The sequence below is a fragment of the Arabidopsis lyrata genome (genome assembly GCF_000004255.2).
Source record: "Arabidopsis lyrata subsp. lyrata unplaced genomic scaffold ARALYscaffold_3, whole genome shotgun sequence".
Lineage (NCBI taxonomy): Eukaryota > Viridiplantae > Streptophyta > Magnoliopsida > Brassicales > Brassicaceae > Arabidopsis > Arabidopsis lyrata.
Genome location: NW_003302553.1, coordinates 5,669,167 through 5,687,481, shown reverse-complemented (window position 1 = coordinate 5,687,481; position 18,315 = coordinate 5,669,167). Strand labels below are relative to the sequence as shown.

Sequence of the window (18,315 nt, the reverse complement as noted above, 5' to 3'; positions counted from 1 at the left end):
AAAAAAAGTAAAAAATACTCAATAGTGATTGTGGGATCACTTCATTAAAATCAGACAAAAAGCAAACCTTACAAATGCCAAAATCATCATGATATTGACAAATTCATGGGTCCTCTGTCGTTGACACCTTTTACATCCGTAAATTTTTAGACGTAAAAATGATGGTATATGATTATTCTGCTAAAATTCCTAAAAATGAATGTAAAAGATGTCATTATTCCGTTTTTTGCAGACGTGGTTATATGAATTGACATTACACCTCTCAAGAATCAAGATACTCGTTTATTCTCTTACAATTCAATTTCTTCTTTCCTCTTTTTTTTTTTTTTTTTGCAAGTTTCTGAAGTAGAAATTAAGCTTTTGTAAAAGTTATAACAAAACCAACCATTTGTGATAATACGCTAATTATAAACTCTAAGTTGAACTCGTTAGATTCCTCTCTCTTTTTAGAGTATAACCCATCTTTTTTTTCCCTTTTTTTTTATCATGTGTCCCAATGAACATTTTATGGTCTTTTCATTATTGTTGTAAACTTGTAATTCTTCCATTTTAATCAAGTTGTAATAGTGTTCAAAAAAAAAAAAATCAAGTTATAATAATTATTTATATACTACAGTATATGACAAATGCATAAATATTTCTTTAGCTATAGACTGTAAATGGTAACATCTTTTATGTGGAATCGTTGAGGAATTCCTGTGGAATATATAAATGTTACATCATTTGTATCTATAGACTTATTGTAGAATTTTTTATGTTCTGTCATAATGGTCCTACTTTATTCTTTTATTTATTAAATTAATCAAACTTTCAACAGATGCATTTCATTTGTGAATTTTGTTATGTGATATGTATTTTTGAATAATGTATTTTGAAGTTAATAATTTTAATATTTTTTGATATTATGATTTCACTGTGGATAATAGCGAATAATCTTGGATGTTTGGGTCTTTAGCTCGGTGTCGGTTCTATAATTTTTGGATGTTTGGGTCTTTAGCTCGGTGTCGGTTCTATAATTTTTGGTTTCGGGTAATTTATTTATCGAGTTTAGTATCCATACGGTTATTTTAAAATTTTGGTTCAGGCTCGGTTCAATTTCAGGTATTTCGGTTTTTTGAATCAAGAACGGATTAGGAACCAAAAACTTTACAAATATTTTTGAGTTTTTTTTTGGTTATTATGGTTCGTGTCCATTTGATTCCGGTTCAGGTTTTATTATTTGGAATTTTTTTTATTATTCGGTATAAAAGTAACTAATATTTTGGATATATAATTGTTCTTTGGTTTCATTTAAGTATCCAAAATATTTTGGTTCCGGTTTTTTCGGTAATGAAGTTTAAGATCTATTCGATTATTTCGTCGGTTTCAGTTTGGTTTCGGTGAAACAATTTTCTAATTACTTTTTTTTTGTCATTCACAAATTAATTAATAAATACCTCCTTGATGGGTTGTCCAATTAGGCAGAGAAGAGTCTGCAAAAGTAAATTCAGAATTTTCTAATTATTTTTAAATATTTATTTGATTAGTTATTAAAAAAAGGAATTCAGCCAGATTCAGCGGTTACCATTTAAAGTTTAAATTATTCAGCCAGATTCCGCAGAAAAACACAAATATATTCAGCTAGATTCAGCAATTCAGCCAGATTCAACCAGATTCTTCGGTTACCATTTACACCCATAGAAAACCAGAAAATTGATGTCACATCCGCCTGGTCGAAAAACAAGAAGACATCTTCATTTATTTCAATCATTTTCCACACTTTATTGCATGTGAAAATTACAATTCTTTAGCGATCGACTACCACGAAAAAAAAAAAAAAAAAAAAAAAAAAAAAAAAAACCATACAAATAATAGAATAAACCATGTAGCCAGATATAGAAACTTTATATATGATCAACTGGAGCATTAAAAAAAAACTAATCATTTTGTTGAAAATGAATTTTAGATGATCCCGGGAAAGATTCTATATCATAATAGTTTAAAGTTTTCAATTATCAATTGATTTAGAGCTGCAAACTTGTGTAATCAACATTAGCAAATTATAAAGTTGTGTCCATGTCTGATAAATAGATTTGTATAAATATTATTTATATACATGCCACCAAGCAAAACGTGATGAGTCCCTATCTTTTGGATCCCACTTGTGTGCCTGCATGAGATGAGATCCAATAAGAAAAAACAATTTTCGAAATAGGTTTATAAGCAAACGATGAGTCACCCTTAGATCGAATCCAATGCATTTCCTCCTCTGCTTTTCATATGCCACATTTCATAGTCATTTTCTTATATTACATTATTTCTTCTCTTTCCATTTTTCGTTTGTTTTTTCTTTTTCTTTTACGTTTCGATTACCTAATCATTCATTTGTAAATGATCATAAGTAAAATACAAACGAAGGACTTTGAGTCTAAAAATCTTGGCTTTTTTTAGTTTAGAAAGAAAAGAAAAGTGTTTGACTTGGATTAAAAACTAAAGTCTCAGATACTCTTATTTCATCCCAAAAAAAGAAAGAACCTAATTAATAAAATTACGAACTAATGACAATAAGTCAATAATTGGATATTCTAAAAAGATAAGATTAATGGTATATATATAGTTGATGTAGTTTTAAATCAACATATTGATACACTCATACACATCTATGTAATAATTAATAAATGATAAGTATTGTTAATTTGTTATATGGAGCTGCGCAGTTTATGTATGTAGGAAAACGAAAGTAGATACGATTTATGATAATCGATTGAAATGCCTCCTGACCTACCTAGCTAGTGCCAATCTTTCCCGTGATATCATATAACCAAGAATATTAATTTTGAGTTGACCAATTATCATGATCAGTTGACCACAAATCATGAGCTTGCTTTTGTTTTTTTTTTTCTCCTTTTAAGTTATAAACTTATAACCCAAAAAAAAAAAAAAAGGCAATATGAAAAAGACGAAACGTAACAATTTCTGTATAATTTTTGATTCTCCTTTGGTGAGCATTCAACATATAAAATTTATAAAACGAAGAACAAAACAAGAGAAAGATTATAGATATGCAAAACTACATATATAAATATATACACATATTAAAAATTTAGATAGATTCATTTTAAAAATATTATGAGCAAAAAAACTAACTAACCCTGCCAAGGCTTGGGATGAAGCTGATCTGAAGCAGAGCTATTAATGCAATTTCCAAGACCAGCAAAACTTAGAATCTCGTTATGAGACATTAACGGTCTTAGCCCCAAGAAATCTCTCGTCAAACCTTCTCCTCCACCGCTTTTACTCTTCTCTGATCCTGCGGCGGTTGTAGCTTCGCTTGTTCTCAAGAACCCGCCGAATGTATCGTCGAATGCTTCTTCTCCGCCGTGATGATCAAACCCGGATGCGTTGTAGTCTTGAAACAAAACTTGATTGTTGTTGTTGGAGCTGATGAATCCAGATGGTGACGTCATCATCGCCGCCATTGTGGTCGTGAGGTTGTTATTACGAGTTGACCTTTCGTAGTCCGTGGTTGGTGGTAAAGGAGGTGTCTTTGTAGAACCCATTTGGGCTGCTTTCTGGAGCAATGCGGTGGCTGACATAGCCGGAGAAGCCAGAGAGAACAAACTTCCTCCTCCTCCACCATTACTAGGGTTAGGGTTTGAAGATGTGAGATCGTGTGGCTGAGGAGCAAGCCAAGGAGGGATACTATGGTGGTAATTCATGATATGGTCATTACTTTGTTGCTCTTTCTTCATGGGAAATGTATGGAGATGGTTGTTGCTGCTGTTGCTATTATTAGTACCATTGTTGGTGTCGAAGTGAAGGCTATTGATGATGTTGTGGTTGTGGGAGGAGGATGAAGAAGAAGAGACGTTTATGTTTGGTTGTGTTTGATGATGATGAGGATGAGGATGAGAAGAAGATTGATGAATCAAAAGAGGGTTTGGTTGATTATTTTGGTTTTGTGGTATTACTACTTCTCTTGCAGTCTCTTCAGCCAATGCTTCACAAAATGCTCTATGAGTTATGAAACTATCCCTCCTGTTCATTTACCACACAGAAAAAAATAAAATAAAAATCCATGAAATGATCAATAACATGTTAATCAATGAGAATAAAAGTCTCTTTTTACACACTAAGAGAAGCTATAAAAGTCATGTGGTCCATCATCTAAAGCATGTAGCAATCACATGTGTATTATAAGATGAATGATTAATGCAAGGCAAAAAATAACCCATAACAACTTTTTTATGAGAAATAAAAAGAAATGAAGAAAGTACCCTGAACTAGTTCCATATTATAAATGAAGATTCTTTTGAGCTACCATATTTGTCCTCTTTCAAATTAAATGAAATTACTCATAACACAACAAATAAAAGTTTGTACCATGTGTCCCTCCAATTCTTACAACACCAGAACATATATCTCATATTCATCATCAATATCGATTAATGTAATTACTATATTCTTAAAATCAATTAATAAACAGAAATAAATGACAAAAAAAAAAGAGTTTAATTTTGGAGATGAGGGTTACCTAGAAAAGAGAGTGCCACAGTCACATCTGTATTCTTTGGTGCCACAAGTCTTAGAATGAGCCTTGCAATCTGAATGAACAGCATATTTCTTTGAACACTTATCACATTTCCACTTCTTCTCTCCATGTTTTCTGCAGAAGTGCTTCTTGATTCCGGTTAAGTCACCGAGAGCTCTAGATGGATCATGGTGGACACAACTTGCTTCTGGACATACATACACTTTCTTCCTTATCACTTCTTTGTTGGATCTTTGTTTCAGCTTCCATGGCAGATTGTGACCTCTTCTATGAAGCTGTAGATTCTGGTCTCTTTGGAAACCTTTGTTGCAGATCTCACACACGAATCTGTTTGTTGCCATTAGTGTTTTTGGTGATAAAGCTATCACTTCTGAGTCTGGGTCTGAAAAAAATAATATTGAACCTTTGTCAGTAAACTCAAGAAAAACTACTAAAGTTACAGTTTTGTTTTTAAATTGTCATCTTGGTGTTTGTTAATAGTAATTATAATAAACAAAACTATATCAACCACGGCCAAAAATTTACTAAAAAAGTTGTGGTTTTTTCATTTTAATCTGAGTTTTGGTTTTATTTTTCTTTGTTTAGAATAGAGATGATAAAGAGAACAAAAAGGGTAAAAAGAATATTATTTTTAGGAGAAGACCCATAATTTCCAAGATGATGACTGTATCAAATAATTGGAATAATGAATCAGTCCAAAACCATGAAAAAATTGTATTATTTTTTCTTTTCTTTTTCACACGAACCTGGATTCCCTGGTTGGTTTCTCCTCTTCTTTTGAGGCTGCGAATCTGGAACAAAGAACTGCTGTTGCTGTTCTTGAAGTTGCTGATGATGAGGGAAATAATTAGAACCACTTGCTTCGGTTATGTTTCCTGAAGAGACACTTGCTTGATCCCCAGAAGCTGATGTTAGATTCGACATATTCTCGTCTTGTTGATGTTGTACTTGTTGTGGTTGGTGATGCTGATGAAGTAACATGTCTTTGTTCATCATCAACAAAAAAAAAAAAACCTTAAAGAAAAAAAAAATAAGAAGAGGCAAAATCAGTTAGAAATCGACAAACTATTTTCAGATCCATGTATATAGAGATACATACAGACATATACTGTTAAAAAAAGGAGACAAAAGAGATGATTCAACAGAAACATACAAGAAATGAGCCTCTCTAGCTATATATATATAATTCTAACTTCCTTCTTTGATTTTTTCTGTGTGTGTAAATATGTATATATAATAACTTCCTTCTTTGGCTTCAACCCAAGAGACAATATCTATCCACTTTTCTGGTTCATGTTTGTAATCAACACGAAATAATCTTAAAGAAAACAACATAAAAAGTAGCAACAAATTATTACACACAACATGAACACGAAGTTGAGAAATTAAATTAATAAAAGAAAACAGAAGATGGAAGATAATCCAATATACCTAGAAGTAGAGAGAGAGACAGAGAGGGAGAGGGAGAAAGAGAGAGATTGTGGACAAGAGAAACTCTATTATCTTCCTCTCTGTGTATTTGAAACCGAAAAATTCAAAAAAAAATTAAATAGAAAAAAAAAAAAAAAAGGAACCCTACCGCTAAGAAAAATTGGCATTTTTTAAAAAACTTTTTTTTTTCTTCTTAGCAATCTGTCCTTTCTTTATCATTACCTGCAAACTTGTTTTCGGTATTAAAGAAAAAAAAATCCTTAAAATTTTAGTTTTCGTAAAGAACGGTGGCTAAAAGATAAATATAACTTTCTCACAAGCTCTGTGGAAAGCTTGCATAAAGAGGTCTTTCAATGTTAACTATATAGTTTTTATTTTTCTTACATTTCTCGAGAGTCGAGACGCAGACACGCAGTATACATATTTAAATAAATTAAGTCCATTATTTGCTTTCTATGTATATCACTAGAATTTTTCTTACTCTTCGAATTACCACTTTATGTGACACAAAAAAAAAATTGTGACATAAATACTTATTTATGGTCCACTATAATAATTGCCGACCAAACTTAGTGAACTATACATATGATTATTCATTTAAAATTAACTAAATTTTTAGTTGATATTATTATTTTTACAGCTTTACACTGTCATTTACAGAACTAAGCTATGATTGAGTCATTGATTATATTTGATGTTTTGCACTAAAAAGGTAACCTTTCTCTTGTATCTTTTTTTTTTGTTTTCGATTTGATGCTTTTCATGTTAAAATAAAAAATGAGAGAGTTTGCATCAAATGGATTGATGAAAAGATTTTAAATGGATTGATTAATCATGTGTCCGCATGCCCTAACCTACTTTATGACCCAAAGATACAAAATACTAGACGATTATACACATAATGGTAGATGGATTGTGGATAATGACCAAAAGATGTTTGTATGATACAAAAGTTGAAAGAAAATTACTTCCGAAAACGAATGATAGCGAAGTGGAAAAATTTCGACGTTCTAAAGCCTAAAGGGCCGCGGAGCCAATAAAATCCATGCAATATACCAAATAATAATTTAATTAATTATTATTGTTTTTATTATTATTATTTGATATGTGACATGAGAAGATAATGAATGATGAAGACCAAAAACATAATATTGTCTTTTTTTTGCCAAACATAATATTGTCTATAAACATATATATAGTTGACTTGTTTGTCAGCACACTCTGTGCTTCTTTACCTAAAAATCTAATTGACTTACCTTAAAATATTGCACTTCCAGCTTTGTGATCAACTATCAAGTAAATTTACAGATTTTGAAAATTTAGTTGTTATAAACATATGTGTTTTTCGTATATCCATTTTAATTATTGTATACAGAGGTAGCAGGAGAGATGCAAAATATATGCAAAACATAACTATAGAGGGCTAAACGAGGAAACAAAACAAAAACGATACAAAGGTAAAGTTTTTCATATTTTGGGAGATGAAATAGTTGTTTTACTTAAACACATAACGTGAAAAGCAAAAAATAGACTATATAAATAGACAAATTCATTAATTTGGTGACTCCCATGCACTCAGACTTTTTTTTTTTTTTTACATCTTTAGATCGATAAAGCCTGATCTATAGTCAATCGCTATTATGCGGGGTAACGCGACTTAGTGAAGTCGAATTCCGGTGAGAAAAACGGAGTCAAGTGTACTTAACCACTTGACTAAATATACATCCCCGCATCCAAACTATTACATTAGTATAAACTAGTAAAAATAAATACTAGTAGTATCTATGAAAATAATACTCTCGTTCGTTTTTTTCTTCTTTTCTTATTAAAGTACTACTACAAGTTTCCCGCCGTCATATATTTTAATTGCGTTTGCATTTTAAATACAAACTGCCAAGACCATTTAGTACCTAAGTTATATTATTTTCCTAAACAAAAGTACTTTAGAGTAATTCTTACATTTAAAAGGTAATCTGAATCATAAACAGGATGTTTCATCAACAGTTAATTGGATTGTCGAAAAGATATTTTTCTTATAAGAAAAATAGAAGAATATAAAATGTTTCGTCTTTTTGTCTTGTTCTTGTTTTATTCCACAATTATTTTAGCTTTTTCTTAATGTGATTTGTCCGATCCTCTTCCCAATATGAAACACCAGCTCACCCCACACATTAAAACTAACTTTATAAGAAACCCATTAATCTAATTAAATGTGTTATCAAAAGTAGTAATGTTTACTTGAAATTTGAATATAACCTAATTAGGTGATAGTAACAAACTAAAAACTAATGGCCTCGTAGATCACACTATCTAGAGGTCATATGGTTTAATCTTCAGAATCACACATACGGAGAATTCTCCAAATGATGTTGAAAAATGAGTTTCTCGTTATATATATAGAACAGAGAGAAAATTAACTCATCGTCCATTTTCAGTAAGCTAGATGCAAAACAGTAAGGCTGACATAAAATAAAATATGCGTTTAGATGAAACTAGGGAGCTGAGATTGGGAAGGCAATGTAAATAGTATTTTATTCAACTGTCCTGAAATTATGGGTCTATAAAAAGATTATACACGTCTCTGTCTCCATGTCAGCTATGCATGGAGTAACCAATATCATATTCTGACACCACATAAATAACATTTTCTAGATCATTAAGAAATCTAGAATGTGTTAACAAGTTTGAATGATTCTAAATTCTAATGACTGGATTATGATATAGAACATATATATCTGATTCAACTAAACTAAGAACAATTGTTTGTTTACGAAATGAAGGTCTTGGACAAATTTAATCGGTTTTTTTTTCATAATTTAAAGTCTGAAAGGTTCGTGAGTAACAGTGTAGTTGAGTCAATAAGTCACAGCGAGTTCACGAGCGGAGCATAACCCAGGATATTAGTAGGGCCACATTGTTTATGAAAATGATTGAGCTAACACATGGACCCCATCTAGTTCTATTCAACAATTAAATTTAATACAATACTAAATGATTAACCCCATAAATTTTAATTTAATTTCATTAACAGTCTCACCTAACTTTTCCTATAGTTTTTTTTTCTCGCCGACGTCGTTTTCTACCACTTACTTACATTAGTAACATGCACAGCCTCAATTATTATTTCTAACTAGTTTCATAAGACGTTAAATAGTTACGTATATGTTTACAAATTTTGAACTTTCAAAATCTATATATACATTTTTGGATCACAATTAGCAAATAAATCCTGAAGTTGAGAAGTATTTACAATGACATGCCACTAACATTAATTATTTAGATTTGTTTTATTTTTATTTTTTGGACAAAGATTTGATTTGTTTTATTTAAGTAAAGATTTTTAATTGAAATTCATTTCTCATATATTTAGCAAAAGTCTCTACAAAATCTTTCCTTATCTATTTAAGTAAAGATTCTGAAATCAAATATGTTCTCAACAATTTACCAAAAATCTCTACACAATCTTTTTAAAAATCTCGACTTAGTTAACTTCTGATTTTTATCTGCAAAAAAAAAATTAATTGTAACGAGTGATGTAAAAATCGGGAATGTTGATACTACAATTTCTTCTACTTTTTTTTCATATAATGAAAATTATTTTTTAGGGATTTTTTCTTAAAACCTCTAAACAAAACAAAGGGTTTCAAAAGATTGCTTCTCTTTTGGCGGATCGATCCGCAAACCCGCAACTCTCTACGGGCTTATCCGCATGAACCTGCAACCCGTAGTGGATAAAAATATTATTCAAAAAAAATAACAAATGATGTTTAATTTTACGGGACGGGGTTATATGGTGCAACGGGTTTAGATCAATATTAATATTAAACAATATACTATGGATGAAATCCTAGAATTAAAAATCAAAATTTAATTATAAAATCAGAAACACTAAACAAAATAAACAATATTAACAAAACAAATACAACTTAAAATTTTGCAAAATAATTTTTTAGTTATAAAAAAATTGACCCGCGGGGTAAAATCTAGATTTGGAAGTTTAAGGAGAAATTTTTTTTTAAAAAATAATAGTTCCGCGGTGTACCGCAAGAAAAATCTTTCTCCTAAACTGAGGCAAGAAGAAAAAGAAAGTCAAATGTCGTTTAAGTGTATATATAGATATACCATTTAAACCTAAAACACAATTAATATACTCAAAATTATTAATATAGATATATGGATGGTACATTTATAAAATAGGTCGAAATATTATATTATATTCTCTATTAATAAACAAAACTAATTATATTTAGATTTTTTAAAAAAAAATTATAGCCCCGCGGTGTACCGCGGGTTCAAATCTAGTAAGACATAAAACTCAATGATTTATTTGTTTATAAGAAGGGATAATGTAATTTTGAGGGAATCCTCTACCCTAATGTCAACTTCGGTAATAGACACGCGTGAAAGCGAACGGTCGAGGGGACCGTACCGGACCGACAGAGACACGTGCCATGAGATAATTGGATTGTAACCAGACCAGAGCCATGCAATCTGGTCGCCGACTTGGCAGACGCCCTTATGAACATATCCGTTCCCGTGTTTTCCGTTTCTGGTCTTCCTCTTGCCACTGTCGCTATTAAAAACGTCACCGTTTCTGTGGTCCCCAATCGAACCAGACCGACCTCAGCCATTTATTTAAACCGGTTTGCGAAAACCAAATCACTTACATTGAAAATTTGTTGGGTTACTTTGTGAGGAGTGACAATACAAAAAGAAATCGATATTTATTTAAGGTATATGAGTATGAACCGTTATACCGGCAAAAATACGAATAAACCGAGTTAAATTGAGATTGGAACACGAAGACCATCGTAACTCAATTGGACATCGAGGCCTTCTGTGTCCCTAATTTTCTCTAGTTCTTCGCTCACCTTCTCGTGGTCCATCAAGTGCATCATTCCTTCAGAGACAAAAAAAAAAAAAATGATAAACAGCTTTTCGTTTTATCACAACCTTCGTTAAAATATTCAATATGAATTTTTAGCAGATTGTACCGGTGAAAAGAGTTCTTTTTGGTTTGATTTTCCGAACTTCCTCTAACGCCTGTAGGAGTGAACGTGAATTTGATGATTGGGAATAAATTGTGTGAAAAGAAAAAAATATGACATTTTGCTTGGTTATAAGAGAAAGAATCAAATGTAAGAAGGATAATGGAAGCACGCTTCATACTCTTGGGAGGCCAAAGTGTGTTGCTGAAGACCGGTCAGGCCTCAAAGCATCCTAGAGAAAGAAAAAGATGTTTCTTTGGTAAGAAGCTATCTTTGTTGAAGAAAGAACAATAGACGTGACGGGTGAGAGAGTTGAGATTACCATAATTAGGAGATCACAGTCTTTAAGGAGTGGGTAGGTTTCTTCCGGTATGTCACTGACATCGCTGCATATTTTACAATATGATAACTAAAGACTCCGATATTCATGAACATACTCGGCACAGAAAAATTGAAGAGGGAAGTGTGTGTGTGTTTGTTTACCTTATGTAGCAGACGTTACCAAATCGGAAACCAAGGGAACGGTAGTTACTTCCATGCCATACAGGTAATGGGGTGATCTGAAACAGTTAAAACATCCAATTCATGCATAAGACAACGCCAAGAGGATGAGTAGTGTTGATGATGATTAAAAGCCAGGAATACAGGTGTTACCTTTAGATCGTTTACCACAAATGGTTGGTCCTCGTGTATGATTTTAAACTCCAACTCTGAGACTGCAGCTCCGGGTATGATGACACTCGTATCAACCAAGTAATAATGGGTCTTCTTCATCACCTGAGATTCACATGTCATGGTGGAGAGAGCCTTTAGCTGCTGAAATAGTATTGAGAGAGAAGAGGGAAATATTTAGGAGTGTTGGGAAAACAGACCTCGAGATCACGCATAGCAGTGTAAATTGGAATGTGAGGTTGAACATTGTTTGTCCAATCACGGAGATCATCAAGACCTGGAGAGCAAAAGACAAATCAATGGAGAAGAAGACTTCAATTAAGGAGACAACACATGACATTACAGGACAAAGAAACATGAAAAGAAATTGATGGATGGGCAAGATTTAACTTGTCAGTTTCAGAGACCTCCAATTGCGTCAGCATGAGAATGAGTAATTACAACTGCATCAAGTGTTCTTAGCCTGACAAGAAAAACGCAATTAGGTATTATGGAGATTGCCATAGAATCAACGATTACACAATCACAGTGTGACAGAATTATTAGAAGCAACCAGTGATAAACAAAGAGTTCAACTGAACATATTTGTTCACAGTATAACAAATAATAACAAGTCATGTAAGAAGCATCGGAATCTAATAGGGTGGTCCAAAAACTCTTATGACAATCAATTTTTGACAACTAAAATCCTTAATGGTCGATGGAAAGAAAACTAACCCGAAGGTGGGAAACCATCGAAGGGCACTATGGTAGAAGAACCTGCCAAAACAACGGGGTTAAAAAGTCAGCATACAATAACCAACATGACTGTAAGATGCTACATGATCAATCAGACCAAAAGAAAAAAGTGCTAAATAGAATCACATCCACACTACTCATCTCACTGCACTCACTTGCCACAATCAATTAGGATGTTACTTGTTCCTGATGGTCTAATGTACCGAACAAGAATGCTGGTGTTAAGCCTCCTATTTTTGTTTCCTGGTTCTGTTGCTTTTGTGCATACCTTAAAGAATCAAAATGGAATGTTTTTCAATGGGATGATTGCATAGAAACAGTAGATGAATCATAAGAAAAGAACAAAATTAAAAAGGCGAAAAAATACCGAACATGTTTTCAAAGGATTAGTGAGGCAGCTAACACGAGGAATCCCTTCACTGGTTCCAGTACCCATAAATACAATCTCAGAACTTTTATCGGATGATGACACCAAAGCATCAGCATTTGCATAGTCTAATAAACACACAACAGACATAGTCAAACATTTGCACACATCATTTATAATTAACTACCAGTAAGTGTTAAAACACACAATCTATTACAAGATTGAATGCTACAAAGATATCTCTAAATTCCTCTAAAGCCTGATTATGATCTATAAAGTAAAATCTAGTGCAAACCCAGGAAATAAATCACATCAAAAAAGACTCAGAGGTTGTTGCAATTTGAAGAAATTGAGGCGAAGAAGAATAGATACCCACTGGATTGAAGGCAAGCCTGAAGAATCTTGTTGAGCGGAGACTTCGTATTTCTAGAGATGAGACTTTGGTGGCAACGGAGAAAAGATGTCTGGTGCCGGAGAGAATCGAAACAGGACAAGGAACGATGCGAAGGGCGGAGTGTTCCTAAACCCAGAGACAGAACCGCTGACATAGCCGCCATTACCAATTCCTGAATCTCGGAGGATCGCTGCTTTGCTACGTTTTTGCCCCGACCGAAAGTGATCTCTTGAAGAAACGGCGTCGTTTGTAATTAGAGGTGTAAAGTCTTTGAGGCTTTTGATTGGCTGAATATTTTGCACAAATCCCTTTTTTTTTTTTTTTTTTTTTTTCTTTTGACATATAAAAGGAGATTTGCCTCTCGCTCGCGCCGTCTCTCTAATTGACTCGTTTGTTGAAGAATGACGACAATATCAGATCTTCCATGGGATGTGGTAGGGGAGATTCTCTCTAGAGTTCCACTGACATCTCTGAGAGCAACACGATCAACTTGCAAAACTTGGGAAGCTTTATCGAAAAATCAGATTATTGGCGAAAAAGCTGCACCAGCAAGGAAGCAGTTTCTAGGGTTCATGATGAAGGATTTAAGGGTTTGTTCCTTGAAATTCGATCTCCAAGGAATCCGCAACCACAGTGACTTTGTTGATCCATCTATAAAGAAGATAAGTATACTTGATCAAGTAGAGATAACTAGAGTTTTTCACTGTGACGGTTTACTGTTATGCGTCCTCAATGACAGCTCGAGGCTCTTGGTATGGAATCCTTATTTGGGTCAAACCAGGTGGATCCAACCCAGACAAAATTTCGACGTGTTAGACAGGTATGCTCTCGGATATGACAAGAACCGTAACCACAAAATCTTGAGGGTTTTTGGTGAGCAGCAAACAGTTTTTGGGTACGAAATCTATGATTTTAGCTCTAATTCATGGAGGTTTGTTGATCATAAACCCGAGTGGTTTATATGGTCTCATCAACGTGGTGTGTCTTTGAAAGGAAATACTTATTTTGCTGCTAAAAAGAAAACAACAGTTGGTGGATGGAAGATTGAAGATATCTTACTCTGTTTTGATTTCACAACAGAGAGATTTGGACCGAGTCTGCATCTTCCATTTTGCTCTGATGATGCAAAAGACAATGTTGCTTTATCTTGTGTTAGAGATGAGCAGCTCGCCGTGTTACATCAATACAAGGATATTTGTCTGATAATGGATATTTGGGTTACGAATAAGATTGATCCCAATGCAGTGTCGTGGAACAAGTTTTTGAGAAAGTGGGCTGGTTATCCGGTTGACACTGAAGGTGGGAGTTTCTTCATTGACGAGGAGAATAATGTTGCTGTGGTTTTCGATCTAGACCAAATTAAACCGGTCATGGCCTCAGCTCACCTTGTTGGACAGAGGTACTTCAAATCTGTGAATATCGGAAAAGTTCTTAATATCGTCGAAGTTGACAAGTTTGGATTTTTTAAGGTGAATTATCGTCTCCCACTTGTGTGCTCTTCTTATGTTCCAAGTTTAGTGCCACTGCAAATCAACCAACCGGGCAAAACAAAAGATAGAGGTTATAAAACCAAAAGAAAAACAAAAAAAAGGAAAAAATTTGATAGAGATTACTAGTTAGTTTAGTTCCTTTATTTATTTGGTCTTATTTGCAATACATTACTAATTGTTTCTTGCATCTCTCCTGTTTTCAATTTATTTTATGTCCCCCCTTTTTTTTTTGTTTCCGCCATTTTATGTCCCCTTGACCCTTGTTAAGTAGCAAACTTTTCATATATATGGTCGTAATTTTCTTTGTGATTATGTTATCTCAATCCGTCTCCTTTTAGTTAACTGCCATGAACAAAGAAATTTCCAAGACTCAAATGTAAAGAATTAATTTGGTCATGTGTAGAGATGATGCATTGTCAATTACTGCATAATGAAAATATGTAAACTAGCTGGCAAATTCCATTACATTGTCAATGTCAATTAAACAAAACCGCAAGTTAGCTGTCGCATGAAAATATCATTTGTGCAGCGTTGGTTACAAAAGTCACTGAAGATAGTAAATCTGATTCTTATTTCACCGCACCATATGATACTTACTTCACCGCACCATATACAACAACAGAATAGAGATGATACTCACTTCACCGCACCAAATCCAACTGCCTCAGCTGTTTGGTCCACCAGCTCCTTGGGTGTCCATTCTTTGTCCTTACCTAAAGCAGAGAGAAGACATAAAAGGGATGAATACGAACAAGTGAATGAATGATTCAACAATCCAAAACGTACAAGTTTCTGACACAGTCACATACCACGCTAAATAAGAGAGCTTTACTGCGAGTCTTGGCCTCATCTAGCAAAGCAGTTAAGGCGGATACATCTGTACTCCGACTTCTAAACTGTTTGTGATCTTCTCCAAGGACTACACCAAACTTAACATGGCTACCTCTAGGTTAAGTTTCATCATTTTCTGGAAGCCAGCCTGCTTTTCTGGCAGCCTGATTCAGGGTAACAGGATAGCTACAATTACGAGTGTTATCTCTTTAACGAGATTATGCATGGTTTCTCTCCTCCAAGACCACTCAAGGCAGATCTCTGTTCCCTGCACAACAGAGTAATCACAACTCAATTTCTCAAAGATTCACAACCAACATAGAATTCAGATGAGGTTATCTCCACACACTAGCTGTGATGCCAGAGCATAGTCACCTGGTAATCAATTGTTAGCTTCCCATGAACTGCCATTCCACATTGAGTAACGATTAATTCTGCCATGTCCATCATGCTTGGGTAGTCGGAATAAGCCTCATACATCTAAACAAAGCTAAAACTGCTATGGAACCATTCAAGATTGTGAAAGCCAGGACAGGAGATGCAGAAGATTGAGGAGAAGGTATATCTTGAAGTACCACTATGGTCGTGAATTCAGGATTGTGATGTGTTGAAATGCCTTTGTTTCTGAATATACGACAAAATTCATACACTTCCTAAGACCCTCCCAACCTTTGAACACAAAATGAAATATAGTCAGGGAAGACATTTACCTTTCATATATATCTCAGGTAGAGGTAAATCTCCAGCCAAAAGTGGTGAGTCGATAAAAAGCAAGATAAAGAAGAATGAGAGGAACGCCATGAGATTACAATAATAGAAGCTGTGTCTGACCAGCATTATATTCAAGTGAAGCTCAGTTGCAATCCTCAGGTAGAGATCCCTCCCAAGTGAGTTATGATACGAAACGAAAAAGGCCTCGCTTCGGCTCTACCAACTGCTCCCTGGTTTTCACAAGTTCATAAAACCGACTCCCATCCAAGAGTTCGATATAAAGGGGCGTATTTGAGAATGAAGGGGGCACAAACCTGAAGAAGTGGAGTTTCAACCTCCAAATATCCAAAAGACTCAACTGTCTTGCGTATCTAGGGAAACAATCTACAACAACAAAAAAGAAGAAGAGAAAACAATAATATCTCCAACAATTTTATAATTGATACACTGTGAGCTAAGGAATTCTTTTTAGGGATCATGCACAAAGATGCTCGAATGAGAGTTTGATAACCTACTTTTGCCCTTCTCCGGAACACATCAGCCACTACAGGATTAGCAATCATATCAACATATCTAGTAAGAAACACAGTAATTGGAACCCAAATGAAACTTATGTATGGGCTTCCTTTAAGAATTAGGAACACAGATTTACATAGACAGAAGACAGAGCTCACCGTTGGCGGTAACATTTTATCAATATCAGTTAGGCCATGATATCTGTCTGGCAGTGGAAGGAGAGATTTGATGAGAATTGAAAAAGAATTCACACATATAGAAAGCTCCCCTGGAAAGTTCAGAGACCAAACAGTTAGTAAACAAACCCCAAAAACAAAAGATTCTCCATCGAGTTTAATCACTTTATTCAAGTTCCAACTTTCTCAGTTTCTCTTCATCGAGCTACTAGCACCCAAAATATCACCAATGCCGATGAATTGCTACAACTGTTCAAACTGATCATCTGAAAAGCCTTTCCTTCTCACAGTAGAGCTGCAAATGTGTCAGCCAGCTGTGATGAGCGAGTGATGAGTGGTAGGATCTTCTTCCATATATCGCGGTGGCGAAACGCGTAGAAGAAGAGATACGGAATAAATAATTCAATGGCGTCGCTCTTAGACTCCACACCTTAAAATTCTCTCCATCTCTCTGAATTGCGGACACCAACCCTAAAATCTTGTCTACGACTTTCAACATTTTATTTTCTTCTTCTTCTTCTTTTTCCAATTTCTATCTAGAAAACACAAGTACTATAATTTCTAATTGCTTACTTCATAGCTTAGTTTACTTATAAAACGAAACCAATAAATTAACCTGAAGATGCCAATCAGAACTGTAAATGTGAAATATTAGCACTTTTAAGTGATTAGAGAATATTGGAAATTGACACATGAATCTGAATCGTTACTTAGCAAAAAGAAAAAACTGAATCGTTTTACAGATGGATAGTGTAGCACATAAGCGTTTTTATATGGAAGTCTCAATCTTTGAAAGAAAGAAGAGATTATTCAATTCACGTAACTCAGAGGCAAGAGATTCAAGTTTGGTAAGGATAATATCGTGTAAATGGATTATGTGCAAGTAAGCCAGAGATTTAGCAGGGAGCTAAACCTTGTAGAGCACGTGATACCTTTTCACGTAAACCCTTACTCCTCGCTTCCTTTGGCACCTGTACCATAAAAAGTTGAGTGAGTATTGTAATTTGTTATCGAGGAAGATACAGTTTTACACTGTTTACCTCGTGTTTAAGCGCAAGGTCAGAGTAAGAGGTTGCCATCTGAGTGATGCAAGAAACCAACCACTCATCCACCTTTTCTACCGTGGGTACATGTGGGTGCTCTTTAAGTGAAGATGGCGGTTTAACGACGGCTTGTGAGAGAATAGGTCCTAGTAGCGCCTGTGGATAAAGATATTGCTCGGTCAATGCTTGAATCTGCCCAAAACAGGAGAGAGCTGAATGCTGATGATATAACTATCGAATTATTTGGGAAGATGTGTGAAGAACTTGTTAGTGATAGTTCTGGGAATGCAAGCTTGGTCATTGCTTTTAATATCTTAGAAGATCTAGTTATGGAAATGGATAGATCATCCATTGCTAACGTCTTTGACAAAATATTGGGCAATTGTTTAGTTGCCCTAGATGTTCGACTTCAAAATCCAGAAGCGAT

The 18,315-nt window shown here is 34.2% G+C and overlaps 3 protein-coding genes and 3 long non-coding RNA genes across 15 annotated transcripts; 1 reads left to right on the top strand and 5 right to left on the bottom strand.

Moving 5' to 3' along the window:
* Nucleotides 1-474: 474 nt before the first annotated feature.
* LOC110229766 lies at nt 475-1,821 on the bottom strand. The gene is made up of 2 exons (XR_002333164.1): nt 1,675-1,821; nt 475-646 (listed from the first exon to the last, which is right to left on the bottom strand). It is a non-coding gene; the product is annotated as an uncharacterized LOC110229766 (long non-coding RNA).
* A 1,114-nt stretch (nt 1,822-2,935) lies between these two features.
* Nucleotides 2,936-6,085, bottom strand: LOC9318917 (protein indeterminate-domain 11). Its single transcript, XM_021032398.1, has 4 exons — nt 5,963-6,085; nt 5,278-5,545; nt 4,514-4,913; nt 2,936-4,017 (listed from the first exon to the last, which is right to left on the bottom strand). The coding sequence occupies exons 2-4, from the start codon at nt 5,525-5,527 to the stop codon at nt 3,126-3,128; spliced, it is 1,542 nt and encodes a 513-aa protein (XP_020888057.1). The 5' UTR covers nt 5,528-5,545; nt 5,963-6,085; the 3' UTR covers nt 2,936-3,125.
* Nucleotides 6,086-10,606: 4,521 nt separating this feature from the next.
* Nucleotides 10,607-13,423, bottom strand: LOC9321057 (putative hydrolase C777.06c). Of its 2 annotated transcripts, none has more exons than XM_021033408.1 (12): nt 13,100-13,423; nt 12,728-12,855; nt 12,516-12,628; nt 12,340-12,381; nt 12,030-12,085; nt 11,823-11,899; nt 11,605-11,727; nt 11,434-11,510; nt 11,273-11,336; nt 11,132-11,182; nt 10,957-11,005; nt 10,607-10,862 (listed from the first exon to the last, which is right to left on the bottom strand). In XM_021033408.1, the coding sequence occupies exons 2-12, from the start codon at nt 12,794-12,796 to the stop codon at nt 10,744-10,746; spliced, it is 840 nt and encodes a 279-aa protein (XP_020889067.1). In that variant the 5' UTR covers nt 12,797-12,855; nt 13,100-13,423; the 3' UTR covers nt 10,607-10,743. The 2 variants fall into 2 exon arrangements, with proteins under 2 accessions (XP_020889067.1, XP_002882849.1); XM_002882803.2 differs by having other exon boundaries at nt 13,104-13,389.
* Nucleotides 13,424-13,522: 99 nt separating this feature from the next.
* Nucleotides 13,523-14,947, top strand: LOC9318915 (F-box/kelch-repeat protein At3g13680). Its single transcript, XM_002884944.2, has one exon. The coding sequence runs from the start codon at nt 13,523-13,525 to the stop codon at nt 14,735-14,737; it is 1,215 nt and encodes a 404-aa protein (XP_002884990.1). The 3' UTR covers nt 14,738-14,947.
* An 84-nt stretch (nt 14,948-15,031) lies between these two features.
* On the bottom strand, nt 15,032-17,415 carry LOC9318914. 9 transcript variants are annotated; one of them, XR_002333628.1, is made up of 7 exons: nt 16,828-17,414; nt 16,669-16,726; nt 16,468-16,537; nt 16,153-16,376; nt 15,818-16,066; nt 15,421-15,710; nt 15,032-15,324 (listed from the first exon to the last, which is right to left on the bottom strand). It is a non-coding gene; the product is annotated as an uncharacterized LOC9318914 (long non-coding RNA). The 9 variants fall into 9 exon arrangements; XR_002333622.1 differs by having other exon boundaries at nt 16,153-16,383; nt 16,828-17,412; XR_002333623.1 differs by having other exon boundaries at nt 16,153-16,383; nt 16,669-16,697; nt 16,828-17,411.
* Nucleotides 17,416-17,530: 115 nt separating this feature from the next.
* Nucleotides 17,531-18,309, bottom strand: LOC110230289. The gene is made up of 2 exons (XR_002333402.1): nt 17,886-18,309; nt 17,531-17,816 (listed from the first exon to the last, which is right to left on the bottom strand). It is a non-coding gene; the product is annotated as an uncharacterized LOC110230289 (long non-coding RNA).
* Between the last annotated feature and the right edge of the window lie 6 nt (nt 18,310-18,315).

Coding starts and splice junctions, on each gene's coding strand:
- LOC9318917 (XM_021032398.1), bottom strand. CDS start 5,527: ATGATGAACAAAGACATGTTACTTCATCAGCATCACCAACCACAACAA. Junction 4,914..5,277: donor AAACCAACCAGGGAATCCAG/GTTCGTGTGAAA, acceptor TATTTTTTTCAG/ACCCAGACTCAGAAGTGATA. Junction 4,018..4,513: donor TGTGGCACTCTCTTTTCTAG/GTAACCCTCATC, acceptor GTAAATGAACAG/GAGGGATAGTTTCATAACTC.
- LOC9321057 (XM_002882803.2), bottom strand. CDS start 13,284: ATGGCGGCTATGTCAGCGGTTCTGTCTCTGGGTTTAGGAACACTCCGC. Junction 11,511..11,604: donor TTGTGGTAAACGATCTAAAG/GTAACACCTGTA, acceptor TAACTGTTTCAG/ATCACCCCATTACCTGTATG. Junction 11,183..11,272: donor ACTGTGATCTCCTAATTATG/GTAATCTCAACT, acceptor TTCTTTCTCTAG/GATGCTTTGAGGCCTGACCG.
- LOC9318915 (XM_002884944.2), top strand. CDS start 13,523: ATGACGACAATATCAGATCTTCCATGGGATGTGGTAGGGGAGATTCTC.